General features: G+C 39.4%; 1 protein-coding gene across 1 annotated transcript in view; it reads right to left on the bottom strand.

Annotated features, from left to right (window-relative positions):
* The window catches only part of KITLG (KIT ligand), a 98813-nt gene that overhangs the window by 5343 nt on the left and 69139 nt on the right, over nucleotides 1-24331 (bottom strand). Inside the window, exons 7-9 of the mRNA XM_075600463.1 lie at nucleotides 7671-7786; nucleotides 4156-4235; nucleotides 1240-1306 (exon numbers count right to left, since the gene is read on the bottom strand). Of these exons, the coding sequence (XP_075456578.1) occupies nucleotides 1267-1306; nucleotides 4156-4235; nucleotides 7671-7786 (236 nt within the window). The 3' untranslated portion in view covers nucleotides 1240-1266. The remainder of the gene's footprint in view (nucleotides 1-1239; nucleotides 1307-4155; nucleotides 4236-7670; nucleotides 7787-24331) is intronic.

Below are 24331 nucleotides of genomic sequence, written 5' to 3'. Positions count from 1 at the left end.
TACAGGCCAATATTTAAAACAGCAATCCCCCCATTAATCAGACACAAGGCATTCTCCAGGCCTGAATAATAACATTCTGATGACTTTCCTGTTCCAGAGATACTTACTGGTTAAGCACTTAGATTTAAATCTTCCACGGGAAACAATAAATAAAAATACCACTTGTGAGCATATTTGCATGCTTCAGACAGGTCTGGAATCCCTCTCTTTCCCCATTATCGCTTAGCAAACAATGCTTCCACTTCAGCCAGGGATTCTGGGTGATGACATGCAAATGTGCACTCACAATGAGTCACCCTTTACTTCTTATCCATTTTAAAATGGACACCAATAAGGTTACCATATTGCCTGCCGTTTTAGGCTGGGGCCATAGAAGGGGAAGCAGGGCTGGACCACGCTGACGATGAGGCTCGCCTGCTGAAATCTGCACGATTTCATGCCCATGCAGGCGAGCCAACGGGCGTGATCGGAGGCGGGGGGAGACTGAGGGAGGCAAGGCAGTGACGTCGCTGGGCCAATTGCCCGCGACGCACCGACGTCAATGTCACGGCGCCGTGACGTTGATGCTGCTCCGCGCTGATTGGATATTTTCAGCCGACAGCCCTCTCAAGGCATCCTCATTGAGGATGCAGGGGCTCAGCGCGGAGCGTCCGCACGGCTCAGCGCGGCCTGTCCTTCTATGGACTCGGCCTTACACAGCTTGTCAACACAGCCTGGGTTAAAGATGTGCATAGCCAGTAAACCTACTCATAGAAATCTGTTTCAACCTTTTGGGTCTCATCACTGCGGGGTTGGTTGCTGGCTTTGCAACGTGAAGCTGGTAAGTGAGTATAAGCAGACATTAAAAATGTTATGGTGGGAAAAGTAAATAGCTACCAAATGTCAGGCCAATAGGAAGATGCAACATCATTGATTGCTGCTTTATATCGGACAGCCATTTAAATAAATAAAAAAAACAATAACTTTACCGGTAAGTATCTCGGGAACTGATCTGAGGGGATTATTACTAATATAGGCTAAATAATATATATATATAAATAATAAATGCCCCTGCTATTCCAAACAGCTTACAGATCTCCATTCCATCCACCCCCCACTTCAACGCACTTTCTTACGGAATTTCAAATCATATAGTCAATAGTAGAAGTTAATGCAGTGCTACATCTGTAACTTTGCTAATTTAAAACTGAAATTTGAAGTAATCAAAAAAGAAAACAAACATATAATAGCTTGGCTTACCAGTATATGAAAGATGTGCAGCCACTACTATACTAGAGGTACACCATTTTCTGTCTGTCGTAACATGCTAGAAAAAAAAATAATAAGATTGAAATTAACAGATTTAGGCCAGACCGTCATAGTTACATATTTACATAGTAGATGAGGTTGACAAAAGACATATGTCTGTCTAGTTCAACCTATGCAAAATTTAGATGACAGATACTTATCCTATATTTGTGTTTACAGAATCTTGATCCAAAGGAAAAAAAAAAAAAAAACCCTAGTGAAAAATCATCCAATGATGTCTCATAAGGGATAATTAAAATTCCTGCTGATCCAAATAATGGAGATTTTTCCCTGGATCAACATACTTCCCATGTTTACTGATTGGGTATATCCCTTTATACCATATTCAAGGTATGGTCTTACTTATGCTTTATAGAGGGGCATAATTATGTAGTTGGAAAGGCAAATAAGATCTTAACATGCATTAAACAGGGAACGGATGGAAGGGATGTAAGCTTTCCTTACATTCAGGGAACGGATGGAAGGGAAGTAAGCTTTCCTTACATTCATTCCCCATTTAATGTGCAACAAGATAAATTAGTGCAAACTAAGTATCATCCAAGAATAACACACAGTGACGAATCAGTCAAATTGACTTGAATTCAAAATATTGAGTGAAAAAGGTAAAAAAATGGGGGGAAAATCACCATACAAGAGAGATGTGACTGATTCAGGAGATGTTTCCAAACATCTCATAGGGTAGATAGCACAGGACTTCACAGCGCAAAGACACTCCGTGAATCATGAAACAAATTAAAAGAGAGTCTTTGCTATTCAGTGCATTTCCTTTCTGTTTAATGTTTTTACATGGGAAGAGGTTGGTGGGTCCCCAAAGTAGCATTAGACAAATATGTATTCTAATTTCTCCTGTAATTACAGTAACTACCGTAATTACAGTAACTAAACAATGATGCACCAGACGAAATCTATATTTTCTCATAGTATATATCCATACACATATTGGGATTTTTTATTTTGAACAGTCATACTAAGGTGATTGCCCCCTTCTATGACAGATACAATGACAATGTTGTTAGATGCTTCTGCACCAGGTTAGGTGAGGGCGTTTTGATGCCCAACCTCCTCTACCCCTTACCCCTTTTTATTCTTAAAAGTATGGGGATATCCTAAAAGAGAGAGAGAGAGAGAGAGAGAGAGAGAGAGAGAGAGAGAGAGAGAGAGAGAGAGAGAGAGAGAGAGAGAGAGAGAGAACATTACTGTACCAATGTCAATCAAAATTAAACCCATATTTATGGGAATAGGATTGTGCCTGTGAATTCTTGTAAAATAGAACAATTCAAAATCAATATAAATGTATATGCAGCCTCTGTTTAGGGAGTTGATTTTAAGAAGACCCCCTCAGAAACAAGGAAAAGGGGGGACTCCTTCTCAATCATTGTGGATAATACCCCCATAAAGCCAAACATCTGATAATCACAAAGAGTGACAATAGAGTACCCCCCTCCTTGGGCACATAGCATACTTAGAGCAATGAGTAGGGGAGATACCCGGTGTCAATATAAAAAAATATGGATGATGTTTTGGAAAGATCTCTCTCCCCCTTCCCTGACTACAAATGTGGAAAAGGCAGGGGGAGGGTCCCTTTAAAAAAAAAAAAAAAAAAAAGCCTTTTAGGACTATTATTTTCTTTTTAAGTGACAAATCAGACCACTCTTGGGACCAAAACTAATTTTTTAAAGCTTCCAGTGACTGAGCTCCAGATCAGAACCAACGCTAACACCACCCTAACTCCTGTTATTAGTTTTAAATACCTGGGCATATGGTTTGACTCCCACTTAACATTCGGAATGCACATTGATACCCTAACATCCAAAACCTATGCCAAACTAGGTGTACTTTACAGGAACAAATCCTCCCTAAGCCTGCTAGTCAGAAAGCGTATTGCACAGCAGATGCTAATGCCAATTATCGACTATGGAGACATAGTATATGGCTCGGCACCCCAAACCCACCTTGACAAACTTGACACCCTCTACAATTCAATTTGTCGTTTCGTTCTCCAATGCAACTACAGCACACATCACTGCGAAATGTTCAAAGAACTAGATTGGTCATCACTCGAGTCTAGGCGCAAAGTTCACCTTTCCTGTCTTGCCTTCAAATACTTTCTGGGCAAGCTACCCACCTATCTGAACAAGCTCCTCAGCCCTACCACATGCAGCACTTATCATCTGAGATCTGACTCCAAAAGACTGTTCATGGTCCCAAGGCTCAACAAAGTATCTGGCCACTCCTACTTCTCTTACCGTGCACCCCAAAACTGGAACAACCTACCGGAGACTCTCACATCCACCGCCAGTTTAAGTTCTTTCAAAACTAAGGCTGTCTCACATTTTAATCTGGTCTGTAACTGTTACATACGCCTATAATATATATTATCTCTAACTGTGCATGCAATGTATTGTATATAATGTATACCCTGTTCATTTATGTAACTGTATTTGTAACCATGTATTATGTCATATTAACTATGCCCAGGACGTACTTGAAAATGAGTGGTAACTCTCAATGTATTATTTCCTGGTAAAACATTTTATAAATAAGTAAATAAATAACCTTATAAGGAAGTCTGCTCCTCAGACTTCCCTACGAGTTCTGCCGAGGAGCAAATGTAGCCAGTTGAGGCAGAATCCACACCCCATGGATGCAGCAGAGAGGGGGAATGAGGAAGATGTTTATAAACTTTCTAAAGAACATGCAGCTGCCAGCCCTGAGAACATTTATAAATATCCTAAGGGGAGTGTAAAGGTTAACAAAATTCTATAATCTTCTATCCAAAAGCAAAAATGTGAATTAGAAAGTCATGTATATCTACATAAAGATAGATGTAGGTCTATGAACACATACTTTTTAAATTCATTATCTTCTTTAAGTTCAATAGAGATCACAGGGTCTTCAGTCTCTCTCTGGGGTTCTCTGTGTTTAATCTGCATTTGAAACATAAACATAACCATCAGACCATCGTAAATCGGTGCTATTACATAAACATATCTGAATATAATGTAGCTGCAAAAATATGCATTCAGAAAACACTATTTTTCTTTCAACTGGTTGTAATGCAATCACATGGCAAAAAAACGCTATAACAAGAAGTTCAATGTGTGTTAAGTAGGCATTTTGAACGTGTGAAAATGGCTTAATGAATATGGTGAGATGCAAACTGCTATTTTTGCCTTGAAATACTATCAGAAATTGAAATAGAGACATACGTGTGACACGCTTTAATTTCTCTGCTCATGCTTAAACATGTAGGCACATTATAGTGTTGCTGTTGTGCTGCAATACTGCTATGCCATAAAACACTTGCCATTGACAAAAGACACATTACATCCCATTCAAGTGAATGAGACATAGGGGGGCATATTTAGTACGCCATAAAATACAGCTTAGGCAATATGGCCCTTTACTACTCATTAAAGTTAATGAGCCACATGGTGTCTTACACCTCTTACTAAATATGACCCTTTATGACTTCCAGCACCAAAGTTATCTTACAGAGTAACACTTCCTAGTAAATGTGGCGAATAAGGGTCTTCCAGTGTCAACTGATGTCATATGGCATAGTACCGTTTAGCAAACATGAGCTGTAATTATATGGAAAAACAAATACTGTATGTTGTGATACAATTCTAAATATAAAATATATAAATATAAAATACTGTAACTATGGGTTTTGAGCTTGCTAAGATGGTGTATGTCTACTTGTGATACCATTGTGACCTGCAACAAAGGTCATGTAGTACAGTATGAAGATTAATAATGAGTGCTAATAATATGGCACAGGTTCCTGTTATCTTCTAGTTCATCCACTCTTCAAGTATGCCTTTGCATGTGGCCACATGTTTTCTGACAGTTCAGTGCAAATGCATAGGCCAGAATGTCTATCAAGTTGTAGGTTCACATAGCAGTAAATGATTTATTATTATTATTATTATTATTGTGAGTAGTATAACACCATATTACATTTTCTATGCATCGAATCGCTGGGCATCATCAAAGCACGATGCACATCATCGCGGCCGAATTAGCGATATCTGCCATTTACTTTAAAGCAGAAATACTACTCCTCCCACCCTATAACAGGGACTTATCCCTGTTTAAATAAAGCTGCCTCTAGTGGTCTGCAAATCCAGCAGAGAGCTGGTTAATTAACCAGATCCACCTGGGTAATCAGAGGAGGGTAAAAAACACCCTGCTGGGAACAGAACAAGAGACTCCTTAGCCCAGACATACTGTGCTGACATAGGGAGATGATGTCTTGAGTACACAGAAGAGCTGTGCTGTTAACAAGACACCAGACATCTTTTCCTGTACCCAACTAGACTCAAGCTGCAACCCCAATGAGCGTGCGCGAGCAATGGAGCGCCTGGCGGCACTCATGGCTTTCAGCCGAGCGATCTGAGGACTTCAGATCACTTGCAACAGGGAGATGTGGCAATGGCATGCCCTCATTGGCTGAACTGCTGCTGTGACGTGGTCCTCGCTCGGCCGCCGCGCCAAAAGTAAAATGTCTTGACTTTTCAGAATGTAGTCGTACCACTCGCGCTTGATCATGTGCAAGCACACACTGACTGGGGCCGGCCCCATAGAGGGCCGTATTTTGCTCACGTCACATGCGCAGCCATGAGCAGTGGGGATGAGCCTCAGAGACTGCCACAAAGAGCCCCTGCATACAGATACCTCTTGAGATTTTGGGGTGATAGGTGGGTAAGGGGCTTTTTCCTCCAGCCTTGCAGATAGGGACTGGGGAAGTAAGTTAGCCCTTACACAGGGATAGGTGTTTGTTTCTTTGTGTTATGTTTTGCCTTAAGATGCTGTTTTTAAGTGACAGGCTAAAAAAAGCCATGTTTAATTTTCCCAATATCGGTCTCCCTGAGTATACCTCTGCACAGGTCTCTTACACCCCCCTTTTTTTTTTTTCCTTTTCTCCTTTTCTTATATGTATTTGTAAAGCATTTAACAATGTGTAATTCTACAGTCTTACCTAAGCTGGCAATCGTTTGGTGCTCCTGTTATAAAACTGTCAAAATCCTGATTGTGTGACTTAGGCTGAGGTCCCGTTGCACGCGTCCGCACGGCTGGCTTGCTTGCCGGCGGCGCGTGCAACTCGCTGTACCGCGATCTGCGGTCTACAGGCTGCTTTTCTTGGAGCGGGGGGGGCGTGGCCAAACGGGTCGGGGGGGGCGCGGCCATGACGGGAGGGGGCGCGGCCATGACGGAGGGGGGCGGGGTCCAAAACAAAGCAGGGCTCACAGCACTGCAGCAGCTCCACACACTAGCACACAATAGCTGGCTTGCCATTCGTTGAAGGGAGCCAGTCTATGATTGGCCCCTTCGCGTACCATGTGACGCGTTGCAGCAAGAGAACACCATTCTCTCGTGTCTCCTGCTGGCTACCGCGTCACAGCATGTAGCAAGTTAGAAGTGAGGAGGGACTGGGACCCGATCGTGAGTTCAAACAGGAATGGTAAGTTGAGCTCACGTCGCCGCCCGCGCACACGGGCGCAGCGGGTCCCAGCCCTAACACAGGCTGCTTCAGTGTAAGTCAGCAGCTACAATATATCCCTATATTACTAAAGTATCATTATCTATTGTTACAGTTTACAGCTCAAACTGTTGGGAATATTGGCAACAAATTATCACAAACAGGAAAGTGTTGCAAAGATCTCGCGCTGCTGGGGAGCTGGGCTAAAACCTGCTATAGAAATCGAAGTATGCTCAGTGTATTAAAACCCATTACAAATGAGCTTGTTTGATAATGCAGATTGAAAATTAAAAATGCATTAAATCACAGGTTGGCTTCTTCAGCGGTGGAAGTCACCCTGAAAAAGACCCTATACACTTAAATATATAGGTACATATAAGGGATTTAATGCCCTCTGTCAATCTATATAAATGAGATTGCACATATCTGTTCTACTAAGATGAAAATGAATAACATCCTGATAGTAACAAGAATATTCATCTACAAATAATAATAGTGCTTGGGAATATTGGCAACAAATTATCACAAACAGGAAAGGGTTGCAAAGATCTTGGACTGCTGGGGAGGTGGGCCTAAACCTGCTTTAGAAAATCAAGGATGATTTCAAACTCATAAAAAATGGAACTAAGAGTTGATATATATATATATATATATAATTTTTTTTAAGCAGTAATTATTATCTAGTACTGCAGAGCTGATTTATTTAAAAAAAAAAAAACATGTAAGATTTCACATGTTTTTGTGCATTAAATAGCAGGTATTGCTGATCCTGCATGATAGAGTGGATTATGCTTTGACAACACCAGACCAGTGTATTTTAAACTCTTTCCTATAATCTGAAAACAGGAATCACAATATAGAACTATATTACAATTACCTTCCAGCATACAACTCCAAAGATAAATCCAACGAATAGACAGCACAGTGTTATTAATGCTATACTTGTCCACTCTAAAGATGAACCACTGCTAGATTTGGGTTTCTCTGATGAAACTGCAAAAAGAAGAGGTACATTAATACTTGCAAAAATATTGGTTCTAAAGTTGGTTGAATTATAAAAGTATATGTGGCAAAACAATCATTATGTACTATATATACATACATAACTATGGATACATACACAAACTTGTAGTAAGAGATCAGTATGCATGTTTTTCTAGGCAATTTTACTGATCTCATAATGAAAACCCTCTATGGGTTCCATTGGAAAGATTTCCATATTTATTCCACCTAGATAATTGTTTGTAACAATACAACTGCATGAGAACAATGTAATAACAGTCTAGAACTGAATAATCTTGAGCCACATACAAAATTGGCAGTCATTTTTTTCTCTTAATGCTCTGATCACTGATACATTCTGAGATGTGAATAAGACAAACCAACTGCTAATATCATTTGCAGCCCTTTTGACGATACTGTAGCTTGTTGCTGTTTTTTTCTCACTATTTTTTCTACACAACTTAAATTTACAGACATACAGCTGGGAGATTGTATAATCAAAGAACATGCTTGGCAATTCCCGACATTTTGATAGGCAGATAGTAATACGTTCACAGGTTTGGAGATGAAGCAACATACTGTAAATCAACAATTAGCAAGTGCAGCTGACATATTTATTAATAAATGGTGTAAATACTGCCAAACAATATTGAGTTATACAGTTAATGAATCACATTAAAACTTCTCTCATCTCCTCCCCAGTAACCAGACAGAAGTTATCATGATATATTATGAAACATGATGAGTTCCAATACTTATATTTTTGTGTATTAAAAAACTAAAAGCATTACAAGAAACTAGACGCTGTTTCTTTGCTGATTTTAAATAATACAGAAAATGAACTCAAGGTGTAATCATGCTGATTGTTGTGCAATGCATTTTTGTGAAATGCAGTTCCTAACTGTATCTACATTTGTTTTCAAATATGTATGAAATGTCTGAACTATTTGCAAATAAAGAATTAAGATTACAACGCTTCCAGTTTTCACACACAGCTAGAAAATCTGCAATCTGTAGAAACTGGAAATGGTGTACCCATGATTCTACTTAAGGCATTAATTCAGACACTGGAAGTCCATTCAACTCCAATTATGTCAGCCAAACGCATAAATTACTTTGTAGTATTTACGAGAAAAAATGCAAGATATAAAACTCAAACTTTTTATAATACAATCAAAGTGACATTGCAAAGCCTGACACGTAACCATTGTACAGTAGCAGTAAACTTGATTTGAAAAAATAAGGACATTTGTATAATTAGGTTAGGAAGACAGTTGCTGGACTCTCTAAATTACCTACAGCATTACAAATGTGTCTGTCCAGAAAATCAATAGTAGCAACAAAAAAAACTGTTGATTCTATACTTGTTTGATTTAGGTTCTTGCTGTTGCAAAGGGCAAATCAGAGGGCAGTCAGGTTACAGAGTAAAAAACACCAGAGCAAAAATAAAAAGGTGAAATGTGCAATCCCTTATGTGACTAAATTTACCACAATTGCAGTAACATGCTACAGAAGTGAAAATACTGTATTGTTTCAAACTCATTAAACATGTCTGATTAACAAGTTAGTTATTAACATTGCAGAGCTGAAACTTGGAAGTGGTTTGACTTCTTTATTTACCAGTGTGATGTCACTATATTGCGCTCGGACATTCCACAAGCAATGTGGTCCTTCCCCTCTATATCTCCTCCATTTGGTTGGTGCTCTTGCAGTTGTAATTATGGAGATAACTGAGTAGATGCATAACTCTATATGCATTCAGAATGGAAATCTTTTCTCTCTTCCAAAAACTCCAAAACAATTAGTTTCCTTTAAGAATGACTACATTTGTTTAATTAAGCCAATGCATGTTAGTAATGTGCTTATAAAATGTATATCACACATGTTACTGGATTATGTCTTAAATGCTGCAGACCAAGCAATCTACATGTGTTTTTTTTATATAATAAATCAGTCCTGTACTATGAGAAAATACTGGTAGTGTTTAAAAAAATAAAATAATTTAAAGACATTTTTAATGTATTATAATGTAACAAGCATTTGTTGTTTCTATAACAACCATTTACAAAGTCACAGCCCCTTCCTCTTCCGAAAAAGGCTCTGGCACACCCCTTTTTGAGCGCTGCCCTTTCTCTAGCAGTGCACCATTTGTATCTAGTGACTACCTGGACAAGATCTTCCTCACAGAACTTTGCATCTTGGGTCTTCTTCTGCTGCACTGATGGCCATTTCGTGAATCCCCAAGCCAAATCTTCACCGATTGATCGGCAACTTAGCTAATCAATTTGATGTTGAAAAAAAAAAAATTACAACGGCAGCTTGAACTGCTGCTTTTAAAAAATATATTTATTGAGCATTCGATAGGGATATTAAGGTCATGTATCCCTTCCAATAAATAAATGGCCCCAAATAAATCAGTATTACTGAGTGTGAAGAATACTGATGGGTCCAAAATGAAAAGAGAATGCCTTTTACACTCTAAGGCAGTGGATCCCAACTCCAGGCCTCAAGGGCCACCATCAAGCCAGGAATTAGGGATATCCCTGCTTCAGCACAGGTGGCTCAATCAGTGACTCGGTCATGCTGAAGCATGGATATTCTAAAAACCTGACCTGTTGGTGGCCCTTGAGGACTGGAGTTGGCCACCCATGAACTAAGGTGTTTCTAGCATTGACTTATCTATCTAGTTTCTGTTATCCTGATTTTAATTAGCACAGTAGCTCGGAATTTAAATAAAAAGCTTGACCTGAGGAATACAGCTTGAATGCTTGTCATGTTACTTTATCTACTAAACATATTACTATTGTAATACATTTATTTCTCTGTATTAAGATAATAAGTCATCGTTCTTCATTTCAAAGAACTTGCAGCTGGATCACGGCCGGAAACAAAGAGGGGTTTTGTCATCTTGTAATATGATCATTAGTTGGAAATTTACGAGTAAAAGCAAGATTGCATGCCTGTTTCCTATTCATAATTGTATAAAGTGTTTCTCAGTGCAATCAGAAAAAAATGCCAAGTGATATAAAGCAGACGTGAATTATCACCAGTCTGTGGTTGCCATTCAATTTTTAGAACTATGTTAAATGCATTTCTAAACAGCCCACATTACAGTTCTACTGGTACATAGCCGTGCATCAATTAATTATGTTTTGTATTTTAGCAAGTAATTGATGCCAATGTTGTCATGTCAATATATTCTGAAAAGTTATATCTCTTATTCTGCAGTACCTTTGCTATTTTCAGAAGCTATTGAATGATTATGGGATAAATATAACAAATCACTTTTATGCTACTATCTGTCAACTAAAATGATATTATTTACCTAAGGATATGCCCATGTGTTATTTCTGCCTGTATCTTCTAACTTGTATGTTTCAATGTTAATAGTGTAAAAAATATTAATAAACATGAAAGGTTGTTAGTAGTGAAGTAAATTTAAAAGGAAATAAAAAAAAGGAAAGAAAACACGTAAATGTATTCTTTAAATTATTTGAAATATTCCAAAAGTATGGTATATACTCTATCTTGTGTATAGAGTGTAGATTAGTACTATAAGAGTATACAACAGAATGTAAATATTTGAAAAGGTTAGATACACATAGAACACTCATGCATATTGAACTGTATAACATTAATATTCTTTATGTAAATATCATTAAATTCTAGAGTTTTAGAGGCCTGTTTATAAATTTATTTTTATTGGCAGCAGGTACTCTGACAAGAGATTTTTTTTTTTTAAAGGAATAAATTGGATGAATGAATTGGTAATAGCTATACATAATTGTGCAGTATTATGCTGGTTAATTTATATATCCATAGTGATTAATGTATTGAACTCACATGGAATGCCTAGGACATAGGCTTTATTGATCAGACTCCAGTCTAGAATCTCAGAAATTCAACGGTGATCCTTACTCCCAGTAACACATTAGTGTTTTTTCTAATTTTTTTTTTTGTGTGTCACTGGGAGTAAGGATCACCATTGGATTTGCTGATATTCCAGACCAGAGTCAAATCACTAAAGCCTATGTCCTAGCATTCCATGTGAGTGCAATACATTCATCACTAAAGTTATATAAAATTACCATCACAATACTGCAAATTATAATTTTCATAATTTCCCTTTTATCTCTCATTTGGGAACTTCCCTTGTATCGTTCCGTTATAAAAATAGTTTGCGACTGTGGAACAGTCTCTTTTCCAGCAGCAACCACTAAATATTGTAGGGAAAGCTTATTAAGTTACGATTAATCAAGTTTTTGACATATTATACAAAGTCACAGAATAGATGTATGGGTGCATTTTAGTGCTTAGAGGTTATGCGTGTGTATAATGTAGTTCAACATGTCTAAGAATAACTCAGACAGGATTTCATCGTCTCTAACAATTGAATTATAGTCCCTAACCAGAGAGTGCATAAAAATAATTTGTAAAATGTCTTTGAATATTACAATCTCAAACTGTTGACTTTAGCAAGGAAGAATGAAAATGATATAATTATATTATTACTGCTGGTTAGAAGAATAATAAATACAATTTATTGTGAGGCAATTTATTGTGAGGCAGTGAGGCATTTAAAGTGAGGTTTTTAAGTGATACAGTTAGACTACAGTTTGACTAGAGGTGACTGGGGACTGCTTCTTTCTGCAAACTCTTTCACTCAAGACAACAAATGGTAAGCTATTCAGATCACACTATGATCCCATGCTTGTTAGCCTGCATAGTTTAACCCCCCACCCCTTTACAACTTCTTTCACTGCAGCCTCTCCCAAAACTGACTGCACAAAACACTGAAACCCTGAATTGACCCTAGCATTGCAATGCAGCAAAACACATGACAAGGTACAGGTTCACCCCTGCTGTTTAGTCTGCACACACTCACTCTGCTCATAACAGCTCCATGCAACACTGCCTACCTCTGGCATCATGAACCTGCTATGTCTTCTAACTTTTTTCTTTCTCCTGGCCTCATGGAGATGTTACTCCCTCTATCCACTACAAACTCCTCCATCCTTGCCCACACCCAACATCACCATACACCCTGGACTACTCAAAAGCCTTGCACTATCTACTGAATGTTGGTGGAGAACTCTAAAAACCAGCACCCCAACCACTGCTCACTCTAATGGAAAACACCACAAATTTACAACTTGCAAACAACTACCCAAATTTCTACTCATACTATTACTCTCTCTAGCAGGTGATATTGAAACTAACCCATGCCCCTGAGAATTCCACCTTTAAATTCCAAAAAGGGCTATCTGTTGCCCATATAAACATCCGGAGCCTGCTGCCCAAACTAGACGAACTAAGGGCATGGTGCCTTATGCATAAACCCAAAGCCATCGTTCTTACAGAAACATGGCTATCCTCTAAAACCCCTGATGCAAATATCGCCATTCAGGGATACTCCATTTTTAGGAGAGATAGGTCAAAGAGAGGAGGAGGGGTGTTATTTTATATTGCAGACACCTTACAATTTACACTGCTACATTGCCCACCAAGTCCACCCTCTTTTGAAACTCTAGTTGGCAAAATCTGCCTCCCCTTTTCTAAGCCCATCTTGCTTGCTGGCATCTACCGCCCCCCTAAAGCCCTTCTACAATCCTTGACTGATATCACCCAATTTCTTGCCTCCATTTCCTCTCTGAATGAGAAGAGTGAGCTGCTAGTTCTTGGGGATTTCAACTTCAATTGGCTTGACCCTAAAAACCACAAAATCCAGATACAACTCAAGTCACTTAACCTATCGCAACTCATTTCCCAACCCACACGAATAAACCTGAAGTCGCATAACCATTCCTTGCTAGACTGGATTCTCTCCTCAAACCCCAGCAGAATCCAATCCTCTGGCATCCTTCCTGACATTTTCAGTGACCATGCAATAGTGTACTGTGTAAGGAAAATTAAACCGCCCCATTCAAGCCCCAAAGTTCTCCTCACTAGAACATTTAAAAACTTTAACCCACAACAGTTTCTGGATGACCTTACCAACTGCCCATGGCACAGAATCGATTTAATTCCCGACCCTGATTCTGCGCTCGACTATTTCCAATCCGAGTTCTTAAAACTCTGCGATACCCATGCTCCACTACGCAAAATAAGGGTACGGGGGGCCCACCTTCCATGGGTTACACCTGACCTTATAGCACTCTACCAGTTCAGGGATGCCTTGTGGAAAAGCTACAAAGTAACTGGCACTACCAAGGATCTCAATCACTACAGATGCCTGCGGAACGTGTGCACAAGGCAAACAAGGCATGCAAAAGCACAATATTACTCTGACAATCTCCTCCAGAATACATCAAACCCAGCTAATTTCTGGAAGGTTATCAACAATATATTCCAGCCTCCTAACCATCAACAACCAAGTAATATCACTAAGGGGGATATTACTCTGACAAACCCCACTGACATTGCAAATGCATTCAATGATTACTTTGTGGGGTGTGCCACTAACTTATTAGCGAAACGCAGCACAAACCCCAAACCTGAATCTCATCCTGGGAGTACCCCTATAGTCCCACCCCCTCCCAACACTGCCCACAATTTTCAATTTAGCCCAGTATCTGAAGAGGAGATTACACAAGCGCTCCTCAAACTAAAACTAAGCAGCCAATGTGGACCCGACTTACTACAATCTAGGTTCCTACGACTTGGTGCCCCAGCCATTGCCAAACCAATTGCGTCCATAGTCAACTCTATCCTGTCTGCAGGCCATATCCCTAAGACCTGGAAAACTGCCAGAGTTGTCCCAATCTTCAAAAGTGGGGACAAAAACACTGTCTCAAACTACAGGCCAATCTCACTTCTCCCAATTCTATCCAAAGTTATGGAAAAATGTGTCCACTCCCAATTAAGCGAGTTCTACACCAAGACAAATTTCCCTAGCCAATTCCAGTCTGGGTTTCGTCCCAAACACTCCACCGTAACTACCCTGCTAAAAGTTTGCAATGAAATCCAGTGTGGAATGGAACGGGGACAACTCACTGGTGCAGTATTCCTAGATTTTGCAAAGGCTTTTGACACAGTTGATCATGCTATCCTGCTTAACAAACTCCAGAGCTCTGGAATAGGGAAACATGCTTTAAACTGGTTTCAGTCCTACCTATCAGGAAGATCCCAACATGTGTCCATCTCAGGCTCTAACTCCAACCCCCTGGATATCACCTGTGGTGTCCCGCAAGGCTCTGTTCTGGGGCCCCTACTCTTCTCAGTGTTCATTAATGATCTTCCCACAGCTGGTAAGGAAGCCTCAATACACATGTATGCAGATGACACAATCCTGTATGCACACAGCCATAGCCTCTCTGACCTTCAACACATACTTCAGTCTGACTTTTTGAGACTCGAAAACTGGATTTCCCAAAACAAACTGTTTTTAAACACTGACAAGACTGTAACAATGGTATTTGGGACCAAGACTAAATTTGTAAAGCTTCCAGTGACTGAGCTCCTGATTAGAACCAACGCTAAAACCACCCTAACACCTGTCACTAGTTTTAAATACCTGGGCTTATGGTTTGACTCCCACTTAACATTCGGGATGCACATTGATACCCTGACAACCAAGACCTATGCCAAACTAGGGGTACTTTACAGGAACAAATCCTCCCTAAGTCTCCTGGTCAGAAAGCGTATTGCACAGCAGATGCTAATGCCAATTATTGACTATGGAGACATAGTATATGGCTCGGCTCCTCAAACCCACCTTAGCAAACTTGACACCCTCTACAATTCAATTTGTCATTTTGTTCTCCAATGCAACTACAACATACATCACTGCGAAATGCTCAAAGAACTAGATTGGTCATCACTAGAGTCTAGGCGCAAAGTTCACCTTTCCTGTCTCACCCTCAAATACTTTCTGGGCAAGCTACCCAGCTACCTGAACAAGCTCCTCACCCCTACCACATGCAGTACCTATCACCTGAGATCAGACTCCAAAAGACTATTCATGGTCCCAAGACTCAACAAAGTATCCGGACGTTCCTCCTTCTCCTTCCGTGCACCCCAAAACTGGAACAACCTACCAGAGACTCTCATATCCACCACCAGCTTAAGTTCTTTCAAATCTAAGGCTGTCTCACACTTTAATCTGGTCTGTAACTGTTTCATACGCTCATAATATATATTTTCTTTAACTGTGCATGCAATGTCTTGTATATAATGTATACCTTGTTCATTTATGTAACTGTATTTGTAACCATGTATTATTTGTTTTACTCTGTGCCCAGGACATACTTGAAAACGAGAGGTAACTCTCAATGTATTACTTCCTGGTAAAATATTTTATAAATAAATAATTGCAATGGTATCAGACCAAAAAATATTTATAACAAGTTAAATCCCTGCATGACCTAAGGTCAGTTTAAAATAATTTACCCCCAAATAAATGACCTTTATATGGCATTCCATGCTCTGTTCTTTATAAACACAATAGTGAATAATAAACCAGTCCTGTAGGACTTTGATATTAGATAGATCTAATAGTGAAACGACAAACATTTCTTCAGAATTTCAGCATTTATTTTAACTCTTAGAATATTCTAATTATGATATACATTATACACATTTATTTTTCTCTTTGATTATATGATGGAAAGCAACTTGTATAAAAATAGTGCTTGTCAGTGAATCTCCCAGGACTGAAATATTTTGCCAAGGTATTTTTTATAAGGTATACAAAAGGATCCGTAGATGACCGTGAAAATCAACATACAAAGAGACAAAAGACAAACGTAGAGAAAATGCCTCTTCAAATAACCACATAATGCTCAACAAATAACTTAATTCTGTTGATAGGAGCCTCCTTACTAACTCTTGTATTGTGATAAATTCTAGTAAGCCGTGACAAGCCCTGCTCTTGATTCTCAAAAGTAACAGGAACATTGGAAAGAAAGTTAGTCGAGAGGTAGCAGTATACAGGCAGTCCTCGGTTATCCAACGGGATCTGTTCTGGAAGTAGCGTTGGATAGTAAAACCGTTGTAAAGTGAGTCTCATGTTAATCAGTGGCAGTGAGTGTTTGATAACGCATTCAGGCGTCGGATAACGCATTCCGGCATCGAAAAATTGCCCATAGAGTTGCATTGTAAAGCATTGGATGTGACATTTATTGTGAAGTGAAAAGTTGGATAGCGAGGACTAAATGTATTGTACAGTATATGTGGACAACTAGCATGACTGATAAGTACTGTACCCAATATCACAGAATTACATTTTTGGTTAGGAAAAATGATTGTAAACTGTTAGAAACTGTAAATGTCAATTATTTTATTGAAACAAAGCTGGATGTAATTACAGAAGCAATGTAAATGAGAAAAAGTACCATGACAGCCACCAGCATGCTAGCCCGCAAAGTTCAGTAGACGTTGTAAGCCTTTATTAGGTTATTTTACCTAGCGTACCATTTTACTGTTTCTTTTGACCTTTTTCCATCATTTGGTAAAAATCCAAAACCAAACAAACCAAAACCCCAAAAATATTTAGAACCAAAACTATGCTCAAAATATGGACTTTTTTTGACCCAAAAGACGATTGAATGTGTTCACGTTTTATATAAATGTGTAAATATATCAATAATGGAGATTAATATGTTGACCGTTATAAATAAACAAGATAGAAGGTAATGGAAAAAACTATTAAGAACACATGCCCGACCAGCTCCTGGAAAACAAGCATTTTGCCATGATGTTACTGGTACATCAATTATGCCTCTGGCATGCCAGGTTCTCATGACATACGACATACATTATTAGGGCACTGAAAAGGTTCCTCATGGGACAAAATAGAACTACTGGTAATGACATATTAAACTTAAAAAGAAAAAATTATACATACGTATAAACTTGTTAATTTAAAAAAAAAGTCAGACAAGTACGAGTTCTTTTTTGATATTTTTTTAAAATGTAAAATGTCTCCATAAAAACTACTTTGGAGGGCTTGTATTATCTTTACCGTGTGCGTGTATATATATATATATATATATATATATATATATATATATATATATATATATATATATATATATATATATACATATATATATATAAGCAAGCTTAGGCCTATAGGCATACAGTAATATTTCCATTTGCTATATATATATATATAGCAAATGGAAATATTACTGTATGCCTATAGGCCTAAGCTTGCTGCATGGTCACAGCTTTGAGCACAGCCAGGGTTAAGATGCATAGCCAGCAAACCCACCCACAGGCAGACTGTTTCGACCTTAATACGTCTCCTCAGTGTGGGGTTGGTTATACTGGCTATGCAAAAATGAAGCAAGGGATAGGTTTTGTAAACATAAATGTGTACCTAGAGGAGGTGCAGAAGATCCCTGATGTAGGCGCACTGCAGACCTTTATATAATAATATTATCAGAGGTGAAAAAAATGTATATATAAAAACATTTTATTGATTAATTTGTACTTAAAAACGATGTACACACTCTAATAGCGTATACGTCTAATAGCTAAAGTTACTCAGTATCAATGTTCACTGTATCAATGTTCAGTAGAGCTTAGGCACAGTATATACGGGGTATAAAGGGGCCGACAGGGACACAGACACGCCCACCCCGGAAGAAGTAGCAGATAGCGACGAAACATGCCGCATGTCGGGTCTTAGCCGATTATTATTGCTATAAGTCTAATAGTTTAATAGTTTACTCAGTTCATGAGCCAGTCCCAGACCGTTGTTGAGACAATTTATCCTTATACTCTAGACGTTACAATCGTCTGAGTCCACTGTTTGGATATCTCGGAGACTTTCTGAGATATCACGGTATCCGCAACAGGCAGCTAACCTGCCTTATTAAAGGCAGATGATACAACACTACCGAGCAAGGTTCATCCACTTTGTTGTTTTAAAACAACAGATTTACCATATGTACATTCACCACGGAGCACACACAGTAAATAAGCTCACCACGCAGTTCATTCACTTTAGCGTTATACTCAGTTTCACGAGCATGTCTTGTATCGCGCTTGAAACTACTTATGTATACCTGATATACTAACATCATATGTATTCATGTGACCACGTGATAACATACTACTATTGCAGCAGGCAGTAGACCTGCCCGTTTGAAGTTCCATCCATCGTGCTTCAACAACAGATTTTCACTATATCTGTTACCAATTACGGAGCATGCGCAGTGAATATCCTACCGTGTAGATCACCTACTACAGTGCAGGAAAAACGCCACCACGCATTGCTTGCATTTTGAAGCTCCATAATTACATTAAAATTGACATCACTTTTCCAGAGTTTCACAATTTACACTCTATATATGGTAATCAGGTGTACTCCATTGGCAATCTTATAGATTTCATCAGTATATTTGCAGCAGGCAGCAGATCTGCCTCTCTCTAGGCGAAGGGCATTGTACCCCATACAGGCGTTTTTTAATGTGTATTGAGCAAAAGCTTCATTATTCTCTACCTACTACGGAAGATGCACAGCTAACAGCCCCCCACAATTTCTACCTTAGTTCAGGGAAACATCCCTAAGCATTGCTTACATCCTGAAATCTGTATACTTACACAGTTTTTTGAACACATGTTCACCACAGTATACTCACCAAGAGACCCACCTCCGTCATAACATAGTTATATTATCCTATAAAGCACTTACCACGAAGATGGGCACACCTACATAGGATTCATTATTTACTTTGTGTATTTCTCTGGTACACACTGTTCTCATGATACCTCCATAGGAGACTTACATCTCCATTAAACAACACAACCTGGCTACTAGATATACTGTGCCTAAGCTCTACTGAACATTGATACAGTGAACATTGATACTGAGTAACTTTAGCTATTAGACGTGTACCCTATTAGAGGGTGTACATCGTTTTTAAGTACAAATTAATCAATAAACTGTTTTTCTATATACATTTTTTTCACCTCTGACCATATTATTATATAAAGTTCTGCAGTGTGCCTACATCAGGGATCTTCTGCACCTCCTCTAGGTACACCTTTATGTTTACATTTGCCACTTTCCCTAGGCAGCACGCATTTACCATCAAGGGGTGTGAGCAAGGTCTCTCTGCACAGTTTTAAGGGATAGGTTTTACCTTACTTAGTTAAGTTATGTTATGGTGGGTTAAAAAATGTGACAAAAACCCTCCACAGCAAAGCGTATAGCAAATGGAAATTACTGTATGCTCATTTGCATGTCTTAGACAGGTCTGCAACCCCGCCTTTCAAAATTATCACCAAGCACACAGCACTTCCACTGCAGCAAGGGATTCTGGAAAATGACATGCAAATGATCCTGTGTCTCCCCTTTTGCACCAAGGAGTGGTGTCCTAAATTATAGAGATAAACCCAGCACTCACAGGGTGGGGTTCAGGCAGTTCCCCTTCCTCTTCAAAGGATGAGGATGTAAGTAAAGTCTCCTCCTGGCTGGGGGGAAGACATGTTCTCAGTCCCTCATGGGCTGTTGTGCAATTACTACTCTAGTAAGGCCTCATCATTACCAGCAGGCCTGTACCATCCAGGAGCCTGGAAGCTATCCTGACAACTGATTGCAATTGCTGTAATAACATCATGCAGTGGCTGCAGAATAAAGACCATCCCTTTTTATATATCTGGCTGAGTTGCAATCTATTGGCCAAATGTATTGGGATAAAAGACTATCATGGTGGGGATTACCATCAGTTCTACTGGAGCTCACTATGGCTGGAGGCGCTGAGGCACCAAGAAAAAACATCCAGGATCACTGTGAGCCTGTCCTGTTTCCCCACTACACTGCGGAACACTTAGCATCTCCTGAGCCAAACAGGTACCGAGCACCATATAGGACTGTAGCCAGAGTAAATCTTCCAGGGGGGGTGGAGGGGGGGAGGGGGTGCTACATATTATATATCGTTAAATCAGACTTATTCCCTTTGTTACATTTTTACAAACCTAAAGAAAGTAGAAATGTACTCACTGCTACACAAGAAGAAAGTTTAGAGGCTTGAAAAGTTCCAAGGAATTTAATTACATCAATACTTTTTTTATTGGCTGCTATGTGGGACTGTCATTGTTAGTGTGCAATTAAAAAAAATGAACTCACTACTGTTCTTTTTCCTTAATAAGCGAGATAAAAAGTTTTTTTTCTCACAAATGTGTGGTACATATAGAGGGTAAGATATAGTAAACCCATAGAAGTAATTTGATTCACCATATTTACTACAGCCAGCATCCTTCACTTTAGTTCATTAAGCAAATATGTCTATGCAACTGTGCAATTTTCTCTTTAACTATATAACGCTTCTGGCCCTGCCACACCTAAGTGCATTAAAATATTTGTAGATTTTAAATTTTACTTTGATGTCTTCTTTCATGGACTAGATATGGATCTATTGGTAAGCCATTAAAAGGTATCCCACGGCAAATTAATTTTAACTTTAGAAGCTTGCTGGTTCCTGTTTTTAAAATAAAGAGAATGGCTTTGAGTTTCAGATGACTACATTACACATACTTTAGTTTTACTTGCAGTGATCACTGGCAAACAGTCCTTTTGAAAAACGTTTCTGTCTGCATAGAATATCAATACTGATGTAGCTAGGTTCCCCTTTACCTCCTGGTCATCGGGGAGAGGGGACAGCTGCAGAGGTGCACGTGGGTGCTGCCAGAGTGGCGAGCGGACCCGTCGGGAGTAGGGAGCGCCGCGATAGGGTTGCGGGCAGCGACCGGGTCCCAGCAGCCCCCGGGGCTGCACACCACATGGGGGAGCACAGCCAATAGGGCTGCTGTATCCTCGGTCCGAGAAGAGATACATTTGGCGCGGTTGGGACCATGCTTCAGTCGGGAGCCGACGCAGAGGAGAGAGGTAGTGTCCCTGGTGCCAGTAGCCCTGGGACTAGGCCAGCTTAGCCCTGTAGGCCCCAGCTTTTCCCCAACTCACTGTAGTACCTGTGTGTATATAGGTAAGGCCCTTTTAGCAAGGGACACCCCTTTAGCGCTTGGTAGTGATACTGTATCCGTGGACAGACCCACACAGTGATCTGCGGCTTGCGGTCTTGGACCAGACCACAGGCAACTAGAGACACTCATAGGGATACACTCCAGCGGGAGCTCCCTCAGTGCAGATGCCTTTTTGGAAGGACCAGACAGACCTACGTCGTGGGATCAGATGGGTCTTTTGTGTCATTCAGTGGTACCCAGGTACTGGAGTGCCCGGGGAGGTAAAGAGCACCAACGGTCCACAGGGGTAGCGCTACTCCCTACACTGGGGTGGGACTGACTCTAATTTGAGAAAGTACACCAGGGATATTGTTGCCAAGCACCCTAGGTACTTTGGGGGACACTCACCCTGGTGTTGTATTATTGTATGGTGTGAGATATATATTGCATAGTACCGTTATATTGTTTATATGTCAGTAAATATGTTGCTATATACCCTGCGTATGTTTACTGACTATTGGTTCCTGTGAGGGGTTATCTTACTATGATAGGATCTCTCAAGGGTGGAGGCACTGTATACAATGAACATGATCATCCCTGGGTCCCAGCGGCGGAGGATCAGGCCTCCTGTATGCCAGACAGGTATCCAGCATGAGTGGTTCCCCTTAGACAAGGGGAAAGGGGGCTACAGATATAAAAAAAAAAGAACAAAAACACAAATGACATATGCTGCTCACAAGTTGTTTGAAAAATAAGTATTGGGTTATGGATTCGTCCACAAATGCCAAGATTGGTATCGGGTGCATACTATGAGCTATATATGATAAATATATAAAAAATTAGAAGGAAAGATGTTTTTAACACCTATACCTTCTAGCTAGAAGCTCATTCAGTGTAGCACTCCTGGGACAGTTAAAATATAACTTTTATTAAGTCTCATATAAAATAAAGTGTGCATATATTGAAATTAAAGAATACAATATTCAAATACAATGGAGGATGTTGCAGTGATGGAGTGAGGTTGGAATAAATTACCCAATAAGCGTTATCTAGATATATATGAATAAATACACACTCAGGGACAACCAAAAAAACAAATTCTAGAAGGATAAGGTATCTCAATGCTGTATAGGATTATGATATAGAAATGTGCAATATAACAAAAATGCAGTCACAAACACAGCATACCGATCAAACCAACCTATGATCGCTAAGTGTAAAGTCCACCACTGTTTATACTAATGGATACTGAAAATGATAAACCTATGCCTATGAGAATCACAATGTATGGTAAACAATATCAATTAATATAGGGTGGAGACTGACATACTGCAATTGAGGTAGAGGACTAAACACAATCATAGGTTGGTGGTATGTGGATTAATCCTGTGTGTTACTGCAAAGGTGCAAAAAACATGTGATATGATAACACTATGCAGTCAAATTGTATTCACCCTATATCCCAGATATCCTCCCAGTCGTCCCTATCTATCCAACATTGAGGTCTTCAGCCAATTATAGCATGTAGTTATGATCCAGAGTATTTACTGACTGCTCTATTCCAGAGTATATTCCTGATATCAGGCCTCTCTGGTAGGTACCTTTTTTGCAGTATGTTTAAAATTTTGTAGATTTGGAAAGCTCGCTTCATGAGAAGTCGAAGTAAGGACATTTCTAATTTGGAGAAATTTGAAAATATGGAGATCATTTGTTTGGCATTTGTTTTGAAGTTCTTGGAAAGACACAATCTTCACCTTCTCTACCAGATCTGCTACTATTTTGATATTGAGATTTTGAAATTAGGTGAATTGTCTTTTGGAACATCCCAGAGGGAACTCTGGGCTATTGAAAATAGGGTAAGCGGAGATGGGGAGGACGTTAGTGCATATTTCCCCTTATTTTTGGACCATATATTCCACGTGCACCTCATCGATCCCAAGTCAAACCTCCCTGCTAGCGTCTCCCCGATCCCCGAGGACCACAGAGCCGCTGTGAGACATAGGGGTCTCGCGTAGTAAGCTTCCATTGATAACTAGCAGCAAGTTGCTGGGTCATTATTCCATACCACTACTACTTTTAATTGGGCTTCTTGATAATATTTAATAATATCCGGAACACTCAAGCCTACTCTTGCTCTTGAGGCTAGCATTACCGACCTTGCCACTCTCGGTCTTTTATCTTTCCATATATATTGAAATATCCTATATTTTTCAGCTCAGTCTGAGGGATATTTATCGGGAGGGTTTGAAAATAATATAGTCTTGGGAGAATGTTCATTTTAGTGGATATAATTCTCCCTATCTAGGATATCAGGAGTTTATTCCATGCTTGCAAATCTTTTTTAATTTTGTCAAAAAGGGGAGGGAAATTACACTGGTAGAGGGATTCGTACGAGTTTGCAATCTTAATTCCTAGATACTTGATATAGGTGGAGCTCCATTTATAATTAAAATTCGATTGTAGTTTAATTTCTGAAGCTGGGAGAATAAAGTTCAGGGCTTTAGATTTATCACTGTTATTTTTTTAACCGGAGGCTTCTAAAAGAAGTTAGGAGATTGGGAAGGAACATCAGTGGGCTGGCTAGAGTTAATATAACATTGTCCGCAAATAGTGAGATCTTATAAG

The sequence above is a fragment of the Ascaphus truei genome, chromosome 5 (assembly GCF_040206685.1).
Source record: "Ascaphus truei isolate aAscTru1 chromosome 5, aAscTru1.hap1, whole genome shotgun sequence".
NCBI classification, from domain to species: Eukaryota; Metazoa; Chordata; class Amphibia; order Anura; family Ascaphidae; genus Ascaphus; species Ascaphus truei.
The sequence above is the reverse complement of the archived record's forward strand: the minus strand, read 5'-3'. Positions and strand labels throughout refer to the sequence as shown.